The sequence below is a fragment of the Canis lupus genome, chromosome 9 (assembly GCF_003254725.2).
Source record: "Canis lupus dingo isolate Sandy chromosome 9, ASM325472v2, whole genome shotgun sequence".
In the NCBI taxonomy this organism is placed as follows: domain Eukaryota; kingdom Metazoa; phylum Chordata; class Mammalia; order Carnivora; family Canidae; genus Canis; species Canis lupus.
The window spans coordinates 14179448-14202006 of NC_064251.1; the positions used below are offsets into that span (position 1 = coordinate 14179448).

Here is a 22559-nt window from a genome sequence, read left to right on the forward strand (position 1 = left end):
TTCTTTTGTTTCTAGATATCATGCTTATTTTATACATCTCTCTTTGTGTATGGATTGAAAGAGGGAGGAGGAATGCAGAGAGAGATTTAGTGTATATGTACTTTCAGCTTTAGGTATTAGTTTTACATTTCCTACCCTACAAGAAAATTTAGCTTTTATTTTTATTTTTATTTTTTTTTAAATTTTTATTTATTTATGATAGTCACAGAGAGAGAGAGAGAGAGAGAGAGAGAGGGGCAGAGACATAGGCAGAGGGAGAAGCAGGCTCCATGCACCGGGAGCCCGACGTGGGATTCGATCCCGGGTCTCCAGGATCGCGCCCTGGGCCAAAGGCAGGCGCTAAACCGCTGCGCCACCCAGGGATCCCGAAAATTTAGCTTTTATAACTGATCTCTCTCATCCTTACTCCCACAATACCCACATGGCCCTTCTTTCTCCGAACCCTCCAGTATAGTTATATGAACCTTCCTGGTTAAATAATTGTTCTATATTTACATTATGATCATGTAACTATTCATAACTGAGTCATGTAGTGTGCAATGATTACATTTCCTTTCTTGACAACTTTTGTTTTTCTGTGGTTTTAACTATCTTACTTTGTCATTTGCTTAGTTTTCTGTCTGTCTTATTAATTAATTCCCAAACTCTCCTACAGGACTGAACATTTCTGCATATATTCAACCACATGAGCTCTTTCACTGGCTTTATTTTCTTCTTGGAGATATCCCTCCTAAAATCTTTGTCCTATTCCTCCAGTCTGGTTTGGTAGTCTAAGCTGGTCTAAGACCTGCCACACGGTTGTCTGGAAACTTGCCTTTATCATTACATTGGGAATTTCCTTTGTCTCTTCTAGCTTCAATGACTATATTCCTTGTTTTGGTGAAGTCTATCTTTCATTGAGAAAGAGTACAGAGATAGGGAAAATTCTTTGAGATCTTATCTGAAATTATACTTTGTCTTCTCACTTGATTGATAGTTTGAGTATAAACTTCTAGGTAAGACATCACTTTCTTTCCAAATTGTGAATACAATGCTCCATGTCTTACAGGTTATCAGCACTGCTGAGTAGAAATACAGTGTGGGCCGCAAATGGAGCTGTCTGTAATTTTAAATTTGCTAGAACCGTATTTTAAAAAGCTAATAAAAAGGATTAGGCTCAATAAATATATTTTATCTAGTTCAGTATATCTAAAATACCCTTATTTCAACATAAAATCAATATAATAATTATTTTAAAATAAATAATAGATTAAAAAAAAACATTTTTAAGCTAAGTCTTTGAGATCTTAGAGGAGTTTGTTTTGCACTTATGGAGTGCCTGAATTTGGCCTAGCCTCCAGTACTCAATAGCTCCATGTGGCTGGTGGCTGCCCTTTTGAACAGTGCAGTTTTAGAGTATTGCTAATGGCATCTGAATTTGGTCTTCTAGATTATTGTTTTCCACTGGAAGATTGCAGGGTATTCTCTTTGTGTCTGATACTAAATTTTTGATGATGGTCTTGGTATATATGTTACATAGTACTAGATATGTATTGGGAACTTTTTTTTTTAAGATTTTATTTATTTATTCATGGGAGACAGAGAGAGAGAGAGAGAGAGAGAGAGAGAGAGAGGCAGAGACACAGGCAGAGGGAGAAGCAGGCTCCATGCAGGGAGCCCGACGTGGGACTCGATCCCGAGTCTCCAGGATCACACCCTGGGTGGAAGGCAGTGCTAAACCGCTGAGCCACCCAGGCTGCCTTGTATTGGGAACTTTTAATCTGGGTAATAAACTCTTTTAAAAAATTTTAATTCCAGTATAATGTACAGTGTTATACTAGTTTCAAGTGTACGATATAGTGATTCAGCAATTCCATATCTTAGTGTTCATCAAGATAGGTGTACTTTTGGGGCACCTGTGTGTCTCAGTAGGTTGTGTTCAACTTTTTATTTCAGCTCAGGTCATGATCCCAGGGTCATGAGATGGAGTCCTGCATTGGCTCTGTACTGGGCATGGAGTTTGCCTAAGATTCTCTCTCCTTCTCAATCGCTCCCTACCCCCCAGTCCCAATCACTCTTATATTCTCTCCAAAAAAAGATAAGTGTACTCTTAATCTCCTTTATCTTTTTCACCTGTCCCATCCCTGTCATCCCCCCCACTTCCCCTATGGTAACTATCTGTAATTAAAAATCTGTTTTTTGGTTTCTCTTTCTTTTTTTCCCCCTTTATTCATTTGTTTCTTAAATTCCACATATGAGTGAAATGATACGATATTTTTTTAAAGATTTTATTTATTCATGAGAGACACACAGAGAGAGAGAGAGAGAGAGAGAGAGAGAGACGGAGACACAGGCAGAGGGAGAAGCAGGCTCCATGTAGGGAGCCTGACGTGGGACTCGATCCGGGGTCTCCAGGATCACACCCTGGGCTGAAGGTGGTGCTAAACCGCTGAGCCACCTGGGCTACCCGAAATGATATGATATTTATCTTTTTCTTAGTTATTTTGTAGCATTATACTCTCTAGATCCATCTATGTTGTCATAAATGGTAAGATTTCATTCTTTTTTATGGTTGAATAATATTCCATTCTTTATCCATTCATGTCTCAATGGATCCTTGAGCTGTTTCCATAATTTGGCTATTGTAAATAATGCTGCAATAAATACAGGGTACATATCCCTTTGAATTAGTATTTTTGCATACTTTGGATAAATACCTAGTAGTGTGATTACTAGATTGTAGGATAGTTCTTTTTTTTTTTTTTTTTTTTTTTTTTGAGAGAGAGAGAGAGCGAAGCGAGTGCTGGGGGAGGGACAGAGGGAGAGTGAGAATCTCAAGCTGACTCCATGCTGAGGGCAGAGCTGAACATGGGGTTTAATCTTATGACCCTGAGATCACAACCCAAACCGAAATCAGGAGTTGGATGCTTAACTGACTGAGCCATCCAGGTGCCCCTCTGTTTTTAAATTTATGAAGAACTTACATACTGTTTTCCATAGTGGCTGATCCATTTTGCATTCACACCAACAGTGCACGAGGGTTCCTTTTTCTCCTCATCCTCACCAACACTTGTTTCTTGAGTTTTTGATTTAGCCATTCTGACAGATGTGGAGTGATATCTTATTGTGGTTTTTATTTGTATTTCCCTGATGATGAGTTATGTTGAGCATCTTTTTATGTGTCTTTTGGCCATCTGTATGTCTTTGAGATATGTCTGTTCCTATCTTCTGTGTGTTTTTTAATTGGATTATGTTTTTTTTTTGGTGTGGGTTGTGTAAGTTCTTTATATAGGATATTAACTCTGCTGGGTATGTCATTTGCAGATATCTTTTCCCATTCAGTAGGTTGTCTTTTAGTTCTGTTTGTTGTTTTCTGTGTAGAAGCTTTTTATTTTGATGTACTTCCAATAGTTTAGTTTTGCTTTTGTTTCCCTTGCCTCTGGAGACCTATCTAGAAAGATGTTATGGCTGATATCAGAGAAATTCCTGCTTGTGGATACTTTTTAGTTATAGGAAAATTTTTATTTATTTAGTAAGTAATTAAAATATCATATTTTTAATCTCTACACCCAACACAGGACTTGAGCTTACAACCCTGATATCAAGAGTTGCATATTCCACTGACTGAGCCAACCAGGTGCCCCCCTGTCTTTATGTATTTATGGTTGATTTCCCCTCTATTTTTCTCTCTTTTTCCTTTTCTGGAACTTTTGGATGTTCCTGTTATATTGGATGTTATCCCTTATGAATTCATCATCATTTAGTTGCCCTTTTTTTCTCTCATATTTTCTCTTTTTAAAGATTTTCTTTATTTATTGGAGAGAGAGAGAGAGAGAGAGAAAAGAGAGAGAGAGAAAAGAGAGAACAAATAGGGAGAGGGGCAGAGGGAAAGGGACAGGCAGACTCCCCACTGAGCAAGAGCCTGACACAGGCCTTGATCCCAGGACCTTAAGATATGACCTGAGCCAAATTCAGACACTTAACTGACTGAACTACCCAGGTGCCCTTTCTGTTTTAATAAACCATTTTTGTTTTAATAAAAAATTAAAAACTGTGATGAAATATCTGGGCTGTTTCCCCAACTTAGTTTAACAACATACCTTTTATTGTAATTTCTACTTTCACATTTTTAGCTTCCAAGATCACTTTGCTTTTTGAATATCTTTTTTTCATAATTTCTTCGTATTTCTTGGATACAATATCTTCTCTAATAAGAGAAATGAGTTCTCTTCTGTTGCCTCTCATTATTAGAGTTCCTTTTTTTTCTGTTAGTTTGATTTGGATTTCTATCTTTTTATATTTAAGGGGAGGCACTTTGGTGTTGATTGGAAATTCTGTTCCCATGGGTAGAGCTGGTCCACTCAGGAGGGTATCAGGTGTGACTGTGACAATTTCATTGCACAGAATTCTCCTTTTTCCCTCTTGGGTACTATATGTATTCTTGGATGCTAATGTTCCCAATGCTAAATAGTGTAAGGATGCTAGGAGTGTCTCTATTGACCATATTAACCTCTTCTTAATATCTCTGCTTTTGTTATGGACTTCTATCTCCTTCCTCAGCTGTGTCTAGTATCCCTCAGAGATAGACAGATCCTCTAGATCCTTTTCAGAGAATAAACCTTAGGTCTCTGCCAGGATTGAGGATGAATTGGATCAGGGAGGGGATTCAGGAGGGCTTTCCATTCCTTTTAGTACTTTCACCAATCTTTGTTTCAGCCCCACTATCACTGTCACAGGCTTACAAGTTCAGAAATATTTCAGGGATTTGATAGCAGTAATAGTCTTGTTTCTTATTTGTCTCTCCCTGAAATCAGGTGTAGATTTGTTTTCTCCAGGTTGTTAATTCTGTTATCACCTGCTTTCTACACCACTACCATTTTGTCAGCATTTTCTCATGTTATAAACATGTTAGCTACCCTGATATCCTGAGTTTTAAGTCTTTGGCCTTTTAAGCTTTAGACTTCACCCTTCTTCAGTTTCAGTTTTTTTTTCAAAGTGTTCCATTTGACTTACCTACAAAAATGAGTTTTAGATCTCCTATCAAACCTTTATGCTTGACATCTCACCTACTTACTTCTAGACAATTAGTGCTAGAACTACCCTAAAGTACCTAGCTCGGCTTGGATTTTGGTCAGTACTTAAATTTGACTTTATAAATCACATGTGAACAAATGTCATGTTTCTACTACTGAAACACTGAGATACCTAGAGATAACTCAGAATAAGGCTTTTGTGTATGCCCCTCAGTGCTATGGCTCAATAACTACAAGTTGGTAGGCAGATAAATAGGAACCAAAAAGTAGGTGATAGAAGTGGAAGTACTTGACTTGCCTCCTCCACAGCTTGCTTGTGTGAGCATTAGCTCAGTATTTAACCCCTTGTGCATCAGTTTCCATTGATGACAGCAGTAAGGCCTACATTAGAAGACTGATAGGAAGAATGAAACAGGTTATCAACACAAGTGAATAGGAATTATAAACAGTGAGATAAGAATATGGGGACGTGTAAGGTTCTCTAAAAATATGCAGAATTTCTTTATATGAATTTAGGAGTTAAGGACGGCTTCCTAGAAAAAATGGCATTTAGACTTAGACCTTAAGTAGGAGTTAATTTGAAAAAGGAAAAGTGGGACAACTCTAAGCAAAAGCAGCCTGTGTGAAGACCCAGATGTGAAAGGGATCATGACTCTGAAACACTTTGGAGGGGCAACATTAGTGAGTTCATGTACAGGGAGTATGGCATAGGACAAGCAAAAAGAAGCAAGAAGGAGCCAGCTCATGAAGGTCCTTGAAAGCCTACTAGTAAGTTTGAATCCTCTCTTGAAAGGAGTGGAGAGCTATGAAAGGGTTTTAAGTGGGGGAGATGCTATAATCATGTTTATATACAAGAGTGGGTGCTTGGGCTATAGTGGGAAGAATGGCTTAGAGGGAGGCAAGGATGTCCAGGAGACTAGTTCCAACACTGGAGTGTTGGGTGACCTGATGGGGTAGAGGCCACTGGCACAGGCATTGAGAGGATTCACCCAAGGCAGAACAAAGGAGACAGAAGTTTACTGAATACTCTGTGAGGGAGCAGTGGGCAGGATAGCAAAGGAGAGACTCTGCCAAGAGGCAATGGTATGGGGCTGTAGTTATTAACAGGGGGGTGAAGAGGTCTGGGAACAGATCAATTTTTCTTTTTTTGGTAACTGTGCCAGTTGTAAGCAGCCCATTGGTCAACTAAGGCCTATGGATATTTTGAGGTGGGTTTCTTGCTGAGCCTATTTGCATTCAGCTCAGTAGTCACTGTGGCCCCTTTGACCTTACTCACGTTTCCATTGCTTAAGCCTGTTGCCCAAAAGTAGCCTCTACATTCCTCCCTGGCAGACCGGCAGTGACAAATCTTTGGCATGGGTGGAGGTTTCATCTTCAGTAGCTGCTTCATGTTGTACCTGGGAGAGAGGGTATCTATACCTAAACTTGTTGGTTTGTCAGGGATTCTGTGCAAGTTATAGACCGGAGCTTGGTATGATTCTAATGTGCTAATAGGTGATTTGAGTGAGATTCCTGGGTGGCCAGGTCAGTGGGATATAGGAGGAGGGGCCTCTCCAATGGTATGGGCTAGAATCCCTGTTGAATCATCATTATTTGTATGTGGAATCCAGCAAATAGAAATGATGACTTTATGTTAGAAAAGTGGTAATGTGAATGTGATGCTAATGTAATGGTAATGTGGAAATGTGAATGAAGAGATGTAGACTTTCTAAATATTTATAATATGGCCTTAAAACTTAAAAATGTACTTGAAATGTACTTGAAAAATGTACTTGAAAAAAATGAAATCGCACTGTATCCTATGCTTTGCTGTATTTGGCTCACAGAGTTGGTTTGCTGACCCCTCCTTTGACTCCTTGCTTTTCTAGCCTTGTTCCTATGGTCTTTCTCAACACAGCAGCTGGGGCAATCTCATTAAAACATATTTCAAATCTTGTTATTCCTGCTGCACATCTCCCATTGATTTCCAGCCTCACGTGGACTAAAGGTCATACCATGGTTGACAAGGCCCTTTATGATTTTGCCCCCTGTATTGATTAGAGCAGACTAACTGATATAATAGGCAACCTCAGATTTTTAGTAGCTTCATACAGTCACAGTAATGATTTTGTATAAAAGTTCCATTTGGCAGGGAGACGATTCACTGTCTCAGTTGTTCAAGGACACAAACTGACAGAACCTCCTCTGTTTTCAGTGTATGTTCTTAAGGTCTCTGGGTCTTGACAGCCAGCCTCCTGAAAGGATGCTTACACAGTGGTGGACTCTTCTAGGCATGAGGGAATCAGTATTTTATCATACTTGTATATCAAGCTTACCAGCTGGAAAATGGATTTAATGTGATTTTTTTCTTTTAGTGCTTGGCTTGGGGTGATTTAGCTGTTTAATAATTGATTCTGATTCTAGAATTTTGACATATCATGCAGTAGATACTTGCCAAGTTAGGTCTGTTAGGTCTATTTAAAAATTAGTGCATGCGTGCTGGATATTTTAGCTCAGAGTTTTTCATTTGCAGGCAAGAGCAATGAAATTCAAATTGGCTTAATTTTTAAGAAGGGAATGTATTAGCTTGCATAATTAAAAGTCCAGGGGGGTGGCATGCTTTAAGCAGAGCGGGATCCCAAGTGTGGCTTCCCTGTTCCTCAGTTAAGTTTTAGTTCTCACTTAAGTGGTTTTGGCTTTTTTATATACTAGGTGAATTTTCTGATACTACTGCTTTACTCAATGACAAAGTACTTTAAGATCAAGGTTGCTGGACCAAAAATTTGACCACTTAGAGACAATGAAATTTAGTTAGGGTTCTACTGATATAATTATTTATTTTATTATATTTTTGCATGGGATGGCACCATGTGAACAATTGGCTGTGGTAGAGCTTTTACATACTTGCAGGTGTATGCACAGACAAGTGTAGTAACGCTTTTCCCTGCTCTGCTTGTCTGCAGGCAGTGAAGTGAAATCTGCAAGAGTCCTGCTCGCTCAAGGCCTGCATACAGGGAAGAAGCAGGGGAAAAGCGTTACAATCAGCCTTTGTTCTGCCGCATTTTAAAACATAACAGGTATGTCAGATTTTTGGTCTGTCAGCCTTGACAATGCCCCTTGAAAACTAAGCGAGTATTTTCTGAGATAATAGGTTACGTCTTTGAAATGTTTTTAAAATGTGACTGTGATAAAGGTTCATGCGAGATTTTTGTTCTTGGAAAGAAATATTGGAAACTCCCTTGGTGTTATTTGACACTAGCTACTAAAATAGTTTTTTTACTAACAAAAATTGTTACCCAGACTGAGAGTGGCAGATGTGATGAAGGATATAATAAAAATAACTTTTAGATTTTACTTTTAAGATTTTTTAAAAATTTAAATTCAATCCTGTGGGATTGATTGAACTCAAAAAATATTTTGTAGTATTTAGCCATACTCTGAAGTATTTGTGACTTTAGATTACAAAAGCTAAAGAAAAATGTTATACTAACTGCTTATAGTTGTCACATCACTCATTCAATCATGTTGTGTTTTAGGTATATTGGAAAATCTGATTCAGTCACCATCAGTGTGTGGAATCACAAGAAGATCCATAAAAAACAAGGTGCTGGATTTCTTGGTTGTGTTCGACTTCTTTCCAATGCCATCAACCGCCTCAAAGACACTGGTTGTGAGTAGATAGGAGTGCTTTTTAAAATTAAAAAAAATATATATATATATATATATTTTGTGTGTGTGTGTGTGTGTGTGTTTTGGGGGGAGACAGGGAATCCAGGAACTTAACTTCCTGTGTATGTTGGAAACATTGGTAAAAATTCTTGGTTAAATTTATTTTATGGACTTTATAAAAAGAATGAAACATTTAAAATATGTGAAACTTGAACCGAATCAGAGCTGATGCTTAGTATGCAGTGAATTTATAAGTGTTAGGATAGATTTGATATCCAAGGGTAAAAAGAAGGGTGTCAGAATATGTATGCCTTTTTTAATTTCTTAGCACCCTTCTCTGGTTTTGGTGGATTTAGGAGATAAAGTAAATTTTATTTAGGTGATTGGAGTGTTTAAGGTGGCAGTTAAAGGGGAATTATTAGAGTGATACATAAAGAGTGATATATAAAACTGTGAAAAAAATTAAACATTCTGGAAAGGTAAGGCATTGAGTATAAGACAGCTGTATTAACTACTTAATTATAGCTTAGTTTTCCACCAGCCTGGGCGCTTAGAAGATCAGGCCAAGGTCTCAAGACATGAGAAATGATTTCCATATTGGATTGACAAGTTTAATTAGCATATGCATAATTCATGAAATTAGATGACAAAGCATCTTTTGGGTGGTTATTTTCATTGGGACATAGATGAAAATGTCTTTTTCAACAAAATTTTTTGTTGTTTTCACAGGATTCTTTTTTTTTTTTTTTAAGATTTTATTTATTTATTCATGAGAAATACAGAGAGAAAGGCAGAGACAGAGGCAGGCTCCCTGTGGGGAACCCGATGTGGGACTCAATCCCGAGACTCCGGATCACCCCCTGAGCCGAAGGCAGATGCTCAACCATTGAACCACCCAGGCATCCCCAGAATTCTTTTTTTTTTTTTAAGATTTTATTTATTTATTTGTGACAGACAGAGAGAGAGGCAGAGACATAGGCAGAGGGAGAAGCAGGCTCCCCGTGGGAGAGCCCAGTGTGGGACTCGATCCTAGGACCCTGGGATCACGACCTGAGCCAAAGACAGATGCTCAACCACTGAGCCAGCAGGTGCCCCCCCAGAATTCATTTTTATATAACATAAAAAATATTGCTAGTCATGCATTGTTATGGGATTTTAGCCTGGATGAGTCTGCTAAACAAAAAATTCACATAGTATCTAGCTTAAAGAAATTGATAAAATAAAGAGCAAGTTTAGCTTTGAATATTAGATATATTAATAGATGATCCTTTTTTTAAAAAAAGGATTTTATTTATTTATTCATGAGAGAGAGAGAGAGGCAGAGACACAGGCAGAGGGGGAAGTAGGCTCCATGCAGGGAGCCCGACATGGGACTCAATCCCAGGTCTCCAGGATCAGGCCCTGGGCTGAAGGCGGCGCTAAACCGCTGAGCCACCTGGACTGCCCCAGAGATGATCCCTTTGATGTAGTATGATATCACAGTCTAGATATATAAATATTGTTAAGAAAAAGGGAGAAAATTATGCCAAAAGTTCTGAGTTGGAGGAAATTAAAGGCATCTGAGAATTTCTTGTATTTCTGAGTTGATAGGGTCACCCAACAGGAAATAGAGGATGTTAGGATTGGTAAAGTTCTAGCATATACAAACGAACTGTTTTATTACCCAACCCAGCAGGCAAACTGAAGACTTACAGGCCACATGTACTACCTTATCTCTGCTTTAATTTAGCCAACATTTATTGAATCTTTCATGTGCCAGGTACTGGCACAGAGCCCTGGTGGTATAAAGGTGAAAAGGAATGGATCCTTTCCTTTGAAAAGCAAGGGCAAGAGCCTGCTGGCAAAGGGAGGAGGCAGCATTTAGAGAGATTGAATAAGAGAGAAGGAATTACTTTGCAGAAGTCCACTAGATAGTGGATTTCACAGTGTCCATTTATTTTGCAAAGAGAAAAATGTCTATTTTTGGCTAGATAGCTAGGCACTGTAGTTTTTGGGACACAGATTTTTCTTTCAGCTGCCTGTGTTTCATTGCATTGATTTACTTGACCTTTTTGATTAATATTTAATTCATCAAACATTTATTGAGCATGCTGATACAGTGTTTTACAGTTTGGAGTGGAGAATACAAAGACTAATGTATGGTCTCCCCCTTTTACCAATTTACAACTTCTTTAAATAGACACATGGCATATAGCTGTACAAGAATTTAGTTTTAAGTGCTATAATCAGAGTAAAAGCAGTGTGCTGTGGGTGACACTGTTCCTTACTGTAACTGGCCAGGTCAGTGTTAGGCCTGTTCTATTGATAAGGCATGAAAGAATAAATGAGTTGCCCCTAAATGAGTAGCAGAACTGACTCAGCTTCTTATTAATACTTACTTTGTGTGTGTGGAAGTCATTTAAATGGTTAGATAAAATATAACAGTGGTAATAGCTAACATTTATATGCCAGGTACTGTGCTAAAAGTTTTACATAATTACCTAATTTGATCCTTAAAATATTAAGTAGGTACCTCAATTATATGTTAGAAAATCAAGACTCAGGGAAAAATTGCTTAAGAACAACAACTATTAAGTGACAAGCCAAGACTCAAAGTGGTCTGAAACCTTTGGAGAAAAAGTAATTGCATGTTGGCAGTGTATATGCCAGTGCCTTATGGTTTTTGAAATCTGAATTTATCACAATTTTGTTGAAACATTTATATAATTATAAATTCACTTAGAGATTTTAAGCATTTGTTTCATCTTTAAAACATTATTAATTATTTAAATGATACGCCTGATTGCCATTGGATTATGCAAGTTTACCATCACCTATAGTTGTTGGAAGCTCTGATACCAGCTTATTTTTAATTGCTTTTTTTGTTGATTTGAAATAGATCAGAGGTTGGATCTGTGCAAACTTGGGCCAAATGACAATGATACGGTTAGAGGACAGATAGTAGGTAAGTGTGGAGTTTAAAATTATGTGGAATTTAAAGTCACATGAAATTTTGGCATCATTCAGACTGACCTAAACTCTAAATATCTTTTAAATCTTAGTACATTAACTATAGCTTTATTGTGTTGGCTTGAGTTAAATGTGTCCTGTAAAATGTTTCCAACTGGATCCAGGTTGTAGGCTACTTTAATTTAAAAATAAAAACCTTGAACCATAAATAATGGTAAAAAATAAAAAAGAGGCTCCTAATGTTTAGGCATTCTTTTAAAGACAGAATTTATAGGTTATGTGAAAGTTTTCTAAAAATAATTCTTAAACTGGTTTTTGAGTAGAATATTCTGTTGAACTTTGTTTAATGTTTTACAGTTTTAAAATAATCTGTGCAAATTGAAAAGGATATGAGGCATGATAGTAGAACACTGGAGAAAGGGAGAAGTTGTTATCTTACTCATAAGGCACTTAGTGTACTATCTTGAATTGACTCAGAGGAAGGGTTTTATATAAAATTTCCTGAGACTGAAGAATTGATGGATTGAACTTTAATCAAGATATATAGTGTGGTAGGCACTGAGATGGGCACCTTTGAGGCTTCTTAAAGAAGAAAACATAATTGGAACCTTACCACTTCTCTCTAGAGCAGAATTTAGGATTAGTTGATTGCATTATGAACCTATCAGATTCTAGTTACTGAAGTTACTTTTGAAGGGCTTCATTTTCCAAGAGAATGAATTGGATTCATAGTGAATTGCCAGAGTAGCAACATAACAAAGCCCTGCTACAGTTATCACAGGGAACTATATACACTACAGCCTTATTAAGAATTCCTGTCATTCATAGATTGAGAAGGGAGTAAAAAACTCAAACGTAAATGCTGTCATGTAAGACTTAAATGTGATTGTTCTTACTTTATTTGATTTGGTATGCTATGTAACGTTTGCCAACTAATGTCCAGTAGTAACAAAATAGTTGCAGTAGATGTATAAATTGGCATTTATAAAAATAGCAGACTTTTTTTGTCAGCAATTAAAAAATAAACCTGTGGAGTATACTGTATAAAAAAGGAATATTTTACTTTAAAATGTGTGTGTTTAAATTTGAAACCTTTGTGTGAATTGGTTTTCATAGTAGAGATATGTTGGACTCAAACATTATATGTTATGATCCTGCCATTTAAAAATGGAGTAAGGGGATCCCTGGGTGGCGCAGTGGTTTAGCGCCTGCCTTTGGCCCAGGGCGCGATCCTGGAGACCCAGGATCAAATCTCACGTCAGGCTCCCGGTGCGTGGAGCCTGCTTCTCCCTCTGCCTGTGTCTCTGCCTCTCTCTCTCTCTCACTGTGTGCCTATCATAAATAAATAAAAATTAAAAAAAAAAAAGGAGTAAGTTAAGAAAAACCAACCCAGAATAAGTTCTAGTTTTTGCTGAATTAGATCTTTACAAATAATCATACATAGATTTATATAACACCCTTTTGGAAAATGGAGAAAAGAAGGTTAAAATACTAACTTTAAAAAATATTTATCCCTTTCTAATAATTTTATATACACTTATGTGTATATATATTTTTTATGATTTTGGTTCAGTGAATATAAAACTTGTTGCACTTACTGTAACCATTATTAGTGTTTATAATTAATGATTTTAAAGGATGAATTTTATCAATATATCATAACTTAATCACTGGACTTTAATGTTATTTTGTTGCTATTATAACATTGAAACTTGTAAGCATTTTTGGGCACTTAATTTTATCCTCTTTTTGGAGTATTATCTTAAAGAAAAATCTCCCAAATTGTGACGACTGATTCAGGATTATAAATCTTTTCCCTTACATTTGAAACTGTTACTCAATTCTTGTGAGGTTTTTTTTGTTGTTGTTGTTGTTGTTAAGATCAAATCAAATAAAACTGTAGGCAGAGAACATAAGGAGCACCTATAATATGCCATCATTGTCATTACCTTGATATATATACCTTTTCTGTTTTTTAAAATGATGTATTTTGTTGTGGTGGTGGTTTTTTTTTTTTAAGATTTTATTTATTTATTCATGAGAGACCCAGAGAGAGAGAGAGGCAGAGACACAGGGAGAGGGAGAAGCAGGCTTCATGCAGGGAGCCCGATGTGTGGGACTCTGTCCTGGGACTCCAGGATCACACCCTGGGCCGAAGGCAGGTACCAGACTGCTGAGCCACCCAGGCATCCCTGTTGTTGTTTTTTAAAATGATATTACACTGTGCAGAATTTAAGTTACCTGTTTTAATCTGTCTTGCACATCTTTTGTTGTTGTTGTTCATGGATAAAGTTCTATAGCATTTTTAATGTTGTGTGGCAGTCCATGGTGGGCAAATAAATTAGCCAGTCCATTATTGCTGAATATTTAGATTATTTCTGATGTTTAAAGCTTTGGAAAAGGTTCTTATAAACATAGTATTTCTGTGACTCATTTTATATATTACTAGGATTAGGCCATTTAAAAATACAAACCCACTTAAAAATTGCTTAGGTGTTTTGTAATACAGCAGTCTGGAGTTGAAGCTCATAAAATCCTTCATTTTGAGCCTTAATATTATTCTGAACAAAGCTAATGAGAAAATACATAGTTTTTATAGTGATTATATCTGGGTAAGCATTTCATGTAGCTTTTCTGTATAAAAACTGGTAAATACTGTTTCTAGTACAGTTTTCATAGAACATTTTGTTGATACTCACTGAGGAGAGTTATGGTACCATGTGACCTATAAATGAAGTTCATATAAAGAAGTAATGTGTTAAACTTTTTGATTAAGAAGTTGGATTATAGTCACATTTGCCCGTTTCTATTTTATCTTTTGGAAGAATTGCCAAAAATAGAATTTAAAAATATTAGAGCAGCAAAGAATTTCAGGCATATCAATTAGCCTAAACTTTAAGAATGTTAAGTGTTTTGTCCAAGATCATTGTGCCAAACTAGAGCCTGGTTCTAGAGTTTACATCTCTTGCTTCCAAATTTATAGTGGTAGTTTTACACTACACTGGATGATGAATGTTTTAACTCATGGAATCTATTGCTCTATTGCCAAAATCTACTGTTTTTGTTTTTTTAATTTTAACTTATTTAATTTTAAAGATTTTATTTATTTATTTATTTTTAAGATTTTATTTATTTTTTCACGATAGACATAGAGAGAGAGAGAGAGAGAGAGAGCGTGGCAGAGACACAGGCAGAGGAGAAGCAGGCTCCACGCAGGGAGCTGGACGCGGGACTCGATTCCGGGTCTCCAGGATTGTGCCCTGGGCCAAAGGTGGCGCTAAACCGCTGCGCCACCCAGGGATCCCCAAAGATTTTATTTATTTATTTGGTAGAGTGCACAAGCAGGGGGGAGTGGCAGACAGAGGGAGAGGGAGAAGCTAGCTCCCTGTGGAGCAGGGAGGCCAGTGCGGCACTCTATCCTAGGACACTGGGATCATGACCTGAGCTGAAGGCTGATGCCTAATTGACTGAGCTGTCCAGGTGCCCCTAGTTTTTATTTTTAAGGATTTATTTACTTTAGAGAAAGAGCGAGAGAGAGAGAGAGAGAGAGAGAGAGAGAGCAAGTTACAAGCAGGGGGTGCAGAGGGAGGGGGAGAGGGAATCTCAAGCTGACTTTCCAGGGTCTCGGTCTCATGACCCTGAGATCACAACCTGAGTCCAAACCAAGAGTTGTATGCTTAGCCAGCTGTGCCACTCAAGAGTCTCTTTTTTTAAAGATGGGTCAAGAATTAAACCCAAATTAATGTGAACCTTTCCAGTCCCTCTATATGTGAATATATACCTTTGATGCGTTATGCCTCTTTTAAGTGTAGTAGAGGCCTTGCTTGCCCCATTACAACAAACAAAAAGGATTTAAACTCCCCTCCATAAGTACAATAAAGGGTAGAAAAACATAAAACTCTAATGTCACTCCTAAAGGGAAAATCTCATGGAGAAAGAAGTTACAGAATTTATTAGAAGCTAAAGAGTTTATTCTAAAGTATTAAGGTAAGCTAGATGTCTTTTAAAGATATATTTTTTAAATTGTAAGAAATTTTTCTAGTTTTATGACTCTTAGTAATTTTTTTTATTGTCTTATAGTAAGTCTTCAGTCCAGAGACCGAATAGGCACAGGAGGACAAGTTGTGGACTGCAGTCGTTTATTTGATAATGATTTGCCAGATGGGTAAGCCATTAATAAAGCCAAATCATTAGAGAAATAGTTGATAGTATCCTTCAAATAGTGACAGATAAGTTGGTGTTTATTGTATTCTTAACTTTAAAAATTTACTGATCAGTTCTAAAATCTAGATTTTCCTTGTACTTGGAAAATTATTGAGGAATCTTGTCAAGACAAATTTATAAAAGAAGCCATGAAGTAGATGTGGTAAATTTGGTTTTTAAGAGTTTTGACTTAAGAGACAATCAAATTGCTTGACAAATATAACTTTCCTGTAAATATTATGTACTTAAAATAACAACTTTTTTATTTGATTAAATTATTCAAAACCAGGCATATAAGTGCTGAATCGGAGACATTATTCTGTTTAGAGGAATGGGACAGAGATTTGCGTAGTAAAAATTTTAACATTTATTGAGCATGTGTGTGTCAGGTACTTTTATAAGTACTTTATGTGATACATTAGATCATTTCATTTACATGGCTATGATTCTGGAATTAGACCATCTGCGTTCCAATCCTTACTATTCTATTTACAAGCTTAATGAATTTAATCAGTTTATTTAACTTTTGCAAGCATTGGTTTATATTTACTTATAGAAGAGGATGGTGATAATAGTATACATACCATACACCATTTTGAGGATTAAATGAAATCATTCATGTAAAGCACTTAGCACAGTGTTTTGTATTTAGTAGGTGCTTAATAAATAATTAGCTGCTATTATTACTTCTGCTGCTACTGTTGTCACCCTCATTCATTTCATAGATTAAAAACACTGGGACTCAGAGGAGTTAAGTAAACTTGCCTTGAAGGCCACATAGTGAATGGGAGAGCTGGAACATAGACTTAATAAGCCTTGATTCCAAAGCTCATGCTTTTGATCACTGCTCTGTATCTTTGTTTGATACTAATGCTGACATTTTTCTGACTTTATTTTTAACTTTCAAAGTATGTTTAACACCAGTGAGGTGTAGTTTATATATAATAAATTATTTAAAGTATATAATTGGTTGAATTTTTACTTAAATTATTTTTGATACTAAATTTTACATCCAACCCAAGGTATTTGCTCATTTTGTTTAAACTCTTAAAAATCGCCATAGTTTAAGTTTACTTATAGACCACTTTAGCTCCTTATATATATGTTAACTTTTATGGATATGAAGTAGATTATGGTAATTTTGAAGGGGAACTTTAGTATGAAAGAACTGATCAGTATTAAGAGATTACAACAATGTAAGGCTTTGCTTTATTGTACTCCCCCCCCTCCATTTGTTTTTATATCACCTCCTTTAAAAATACCAATTCGGTCTATGTTTTATAATATATAGTCTTATTATAAATTAATTGCTAAACACTACATTTTGTGCTTTAATTGTTATCACAGGGCAAGAAAACCTCTTAGCATATCTTTATTTCCTATTCTTTATGGCTCCTAAACCTCTGCCAGGGTTTTGATGGAAATACTAACATTACCACATTTCTATGGTCATTTGCTTATTTTGTTACATGCATTAAAAAGTTACTGAGGAAGTACCATTCTTTTGAGAAAAAAATAATTTGAGTAGGCTAAAAGCTTTAAAGAACTTTTACATACTTTTATGTTAATTTTTAAAATTAGGTGTAATTTTTATTTTTGGTATGGCTTTTTTTCCCCACTAAATACTGGAGAAATTAGTATTATTTATGAGTGTTGACATTATTGAAGAATTCTGAGTTTGACTGATGGAAAATATTAGTCATACCTCAGTGTAAATATTTTAGAAGCTTCAGAATTCCAGAAAAATACATTGTACAGTTTTAAAATAAGTTGAAAATAGTTCCAGTATTCTGTATATTGATTTTTCAGTTTGTCATTCCTGATTTATAACAGCAGATGTCTTCCTGACCCAGTTATTGCACTAAAAACATTCTGTATCCACCTTCTTATTAATGCCTTATCTCTCAATTTTTATTTAAGCTGGGAAGAAAGGCGAACTGCCTCTGGAAGAATCCAGTATCTAAACCACATAACAAGAACTACGCAATGGGAACGCCCAACACGGTAAGAACATACAAATATCTTCCCAGGGTCTGTGCTTTTTGCCTTCCTGAAGTCATCACTTTCTGTTTATCTGTCAGCTTTACCAGATTTCCTTTCTTGGTTTATACTGCTCAAGATCAGTAGATCTTACAGCAAGTGCCATTATTATTTCCAAAAGTAATTTTCAATAAAGATTGTTTAGCAGGTCATCCTGTTATTGTAGCTCTAGGGCCTGTGATGGTACTTAATAAATATTTATTAAATGAGTTAACTGAATAAATTGAAAAGTCCTCTTATTTATGGGACTCTTAAAAATTTTTTTGAGTCCGTTATTGAATGGCTGTAACAAACTATATATACTGAATCTTCATTTGTTCAGTCATGTTGGGATATGATTATATTATTATATTACATCTAATAAGGTCTGTGATCAAGATAAGAACCAGATATTCTGAGACCATACGGCAGGCACCTAATTTTGAGTAGGAGGCAGCAGGTTGTTAGAACTTGCAAAGGAAAACTCTGAAAGAGGAGAATTTCTGAACTAAATCTTGAAGAATGTTCAAATTTAACCAGATAAGGGGAAGATAATGAAAAGTGTTAGAGTAGTGGTAACCAAATCGTCATTCATTCATTTCACCAAATCGTCATATGCCAGTTACAATGCTCAGCATTTATGCTATAACAGTGAGCAAGGGAGAAGGGCCTTCACAGAGCTTAATGTGTAAAGACACAATACAAGATAATTTTTGGAAACTCCAAGGAAGTACTTTTTTTAAAAAAATGTTTATTTATTTATGTGAGAGAGTCAGGGTGTGCACGTGGCAGAGATGGGGGTGGAGGGACAGAAGAAGAGGGAGAGAGAATTTCAAGCAAGCCCCATGTTCAGTATGGAGCCAGACTTGGGGCTCAATCTCATGACCCTGAGATCATGACCTGAGTCAAAATCAAGAGTCAAATGCTTAACCGACTGAGCCACCCAGGCCTCCTGAAAGTACGTTTTAAGTAACTGATGGGACACCTGGGTGGCTCAGCGGTTGAGCATCTGCCTTTGGCTCAGGGTGTGATCCCAGAGTCCTGGGATCAAGTCCCACATTGTTCTCCCTGCTTCTCTCTTTGCCTGTGTCTCTGCTTCTCTCTCTGTGTCTTTCATGAATAATAATTAAAAAAAAAAAGTAACTGTGTCTTTCACAGTAACTGAAACTGAATAGGATAAGTGACTGAATTTCCTTTTTTTTTTAAAGTTAAAAAAAAACTGCTGCCTTTACTCTGTTTGTTCTTCCCCTCTCTCCCTCACCTCTCCCCCACCTCTCTCCTTTTCCTGAGCAGGACTTGTACCAGACACAGAACATCAAATACTTCTCTAAGCTATACCTACTTTTATTTATTGGGGATTCGTTGCTTAACTCATTAAGTCACAGTTTTCTGTGTTATATTACAATCCTCAGGTAAAAGCTTAGCTCATGTTGCTATTTTAAAAAATACTTACTTGAGAGTTGTATTTCTAATATTAAACTGCCAAGGATTTTATTGTAGTCAACCCATTTTTATTGCATCTGAGCGTAAATAAATATGTACTTGTGTCAGTGCTTTAGTGAAGTCCCATTTCCTCCTAACTCATTTAACTAATGAAACTGACTTAATTTCCATGTGTATAAAGTTGATTGTGGTTGTAAATGTTAGTTAAAAATTAATTCTTGATTATCCTCTTATATTTTGGATGCCCTACCATATACCAGAAGTTCTTTGAAGAGTCACACTATCTTCTTTATTCATTCAATAAATATTTATTGAGCTACTTTTATATATATGCCAAGTACTAAGTGCAGGGGATACACACACACATATATGTATATAGTGGGAAAGAAACTAGGTAGACTTTCTTTTCTCAAAGAATATTCTAGTAAGGGAAAACAAACCAAGGGTTCAGATTAAAAAATAATAATAATTGCTGGGCTGAGAAAGTAAGGTGATGGACTTATCAAATGCCTAGTGACTGCCTTAGACTTGAAGGTCAGGAGACCTCTCAGACATTTAAGCTTAAGTTATGATTTGAATGACAAAAAGGAGCCTGGCCTAGGAAGAATAGGAAAAGAAAGCATTCTGGGTGGGAAGAAGAGCTCCTTTCCAGCCCTGAAGGTAAAACAGTCTTGGTTCAAGGCAGGTTCAAGGAACGCAAGAGAATCAGTGTGGGAGAAATGGAGAGGGAGAAAGGTAGAAAGTCAGGTCTGAGAGGTGGGCTGAGGCTAAGTCAAGTAGTGCTTTGTAAAGTAGTACTCACATCTACAAGTATCTCTGGACTTTGTATAAAATGTAATTCAAATCAGTACAAAATGATTTCAATACATAATTGATAGTCTGCCTATTAACATGAGTTTGGTATTTAGAGGCATCAGGATTGCTTTTATTCAGAATTCTTGAAATCATTATATTTGTATTGATCATTCCATCTTGTGACTGTCCCTATGGTACATACATTGTCTGGAGAACTCTACCTCTGAGATCTTGGTTGAGTAACTTTTTTTCCTTGTTACTTTTAAATAGACCAGCATCTGAATATTCTAGTCCCGGCAGACCTCTTAGCTGCTTTGTTGATGAGAACACTCCAATTAGTGGAACAAATGGTGCAACATGTGGACAGTCTTCAGATCCCAGACTGGCCGAGAGGAGAGTCCGGTCACAACGACATAGAAATTACATGAGCAGGACTCATCTACATACTCCTCCAGACCTACCGGAAGGCTATGGTATGACTAGCAGAGGAAAAATAGAGTATGGTTTACTGGTTTCAATTTACTAAGAAAGCCAGAAAATCAGCTTTAAAGAAGTTATTAATCTGGGTTTAGGATTCTGCATGAAAGTAAATGTGTAAAATCTCCCAACCTTGGAAAACCTGTGAAGTGGTAGAGGACTACCTAACCAACAGTTGACTTGGGCTAGTCATTTAATCTCAGCCCTTTTGCTCTTTTATAATGAAATGAGATGAATGATACCTCTCCTTGTCTCAGAGGTATCATGAAGAGCATATGTGACAATGTGAGGTTACTTGCAAATAATACATTCTATGAAGGTAAGATGGTACTGTTATTGATAATGGTAATCTGAAGTCAAACCTGCAGTGTAAAATTTTCTAGACCTACATATTTAGAAATAACTTCAAAAGTATGTTTCTGATGGTATTTATATCTTTGTATTGTCTATAATTTTGGATTATCTACATGATTTGGGTTATTGTTGTAAATGACTTAGTCACTTCTCTGTATAAAATTTTTATAATCTAACATAATTTCCCAAATTGTAGAATTTCATGCGGAAGATGACTTCTAGTTGGATATAGAACTTTCTGAATTAGTCATAACCTGGGAGTATTCTTGTAGATACTAGGAACTCAGCTGTCTTCTCCTTTCTTGCTAAAAGTATATCAAAATAATTATATCCTTGTCCTCCCAACAGCCTGTAGATAAACCATGTCTGGGCTGATGGTGACACCTAATGACCAGCGTTGGGAATCACCTGATCCAACTTGTTTTATTTTTCCTCTACAATATGTTTTAAACTGTTCTGCAAATGCATGATTCTAGCTTTATTTTTAAAATATATTTTAACTCTTTAATTTAAAAAAACCCAGTTTGTCCATTAACTGTGCTATACTGCACAGGTTAACTTACGTAGCACAGTGATGAGAGCATGGCCGTGGGAAATAGACCTGGGTTTATATCCTGGCTTTACCACATATTAGTTGTGTGACATTGGGCACATTATTTAATTTCTGTGAGCCTCAATTTTTTATCTTCCATAAAATGGGGAAATTAGTAGTCCCAACTGTGGAGGTTTGTTGCAAGAGAGGAATGATGATTTCATGTAAAATGCCTGATAGTTTCTGGCACAGGAAGCACTTAGTAAACTTTGCTTGTTATTATTAGTGTTCAGACCTTAGAATAAAGTATTTTCTGTCATTTCTCTCTCTCTTTTTTTAAAGATTTTATTTATTCATTCATGAGAGAGAGAGAGAGAGAGAGTGAAAGAGAGAGAGAGAGGCAGAGAAGCAGAGATGCAGGCAGAGGGAGAAAAGCAGGCTCCATGCAGGGAGCCCGACATGGGACTCGATCCTGGGTCTCCAGGATCCCACCCTGGGCTGAAGGCGGTAACAAACTGCTGAGCCACTGGGGCTGCCCTGTCATTTCTCTTTAATTGAGATTATAAGGCAAGATGTTTGGAGTGGGAGTGGTTATATTTTTACAATATTTGTGTGATTTGAATTAAAAACAAATTTTGTACAACCAAAACCTAGGAGTAATGTGGCTACCAAGGCTGAAATTATTGCAGCTGTCATATGTCACCAACTTTAAACATTTTTATGTTTATAATTTTAAGAAGCTTAAGTTTAAATAGATTTTATTATAGGTTTATAAGTAGGTTTATAGTAATAAATATTAGCAATAGTATCGTTTTTTATATTGGAATTTTTCATTAGATTTTGTTTAAAGACAGGTGGTTCTGTTGCTTAAAAACACAAATAAATAAAGATTAAAAACTACCACTGAAGAAACTTTTCCACAGATTCCTTCCCTTTGCCCTGGCTTTCTTACTCTCTTCCCAGGGGCTTGGAGTTAATGTCGCCTTTGACCTTTTTCTCCCCAGAATGCATGCTTTTTCTCTGTTCTTCCTCTTTCTAACTTGCTTATTTTTGCATCTTTGTCTATTTTTGAGTATAGAGTGTCTCCCCTTTTAATGACATATTCCATCTTTTTTGCCTCTGAGTCT

At 36.5% G+C, this 22559-nt stretch overlaps 1 protein-coding gene across 1 annotated transcript in view; it reads left to right on the plus strand.

Annotated features, from left to right (window-relative positions):
• Positions 1 to 22559, plus strand: part of SMURF2 (SMAD specific E3 ubiquitin protein ligase 2) — a 122790-nt gene that overhangs the window by 72732 nt on the left and 27499 nt on the right. The window contains exons 4-8 of the mRNA XM_025436555.3: positions 8528 to 8661; positions 11539 to 11604; positions 15690 to 15774; positions 17733 to 17816; positions 20340 to 20542. Of these exons, the coding sequence (XP_025292340.1) occupies positions 8528 to 8661; positions 11539 to 11604; positions 15690 to 15774; positions 17733 to 17816; positions 20340 to 20542 (572 nt within the window). The remainder of the gene's footprint in view (positions 1 to 8527; positions 8662 to 11538; positions 11605 to 15689; positions 15775 to 17732; positions 17817 to 20339; positions 20543 to 22559) is intronic.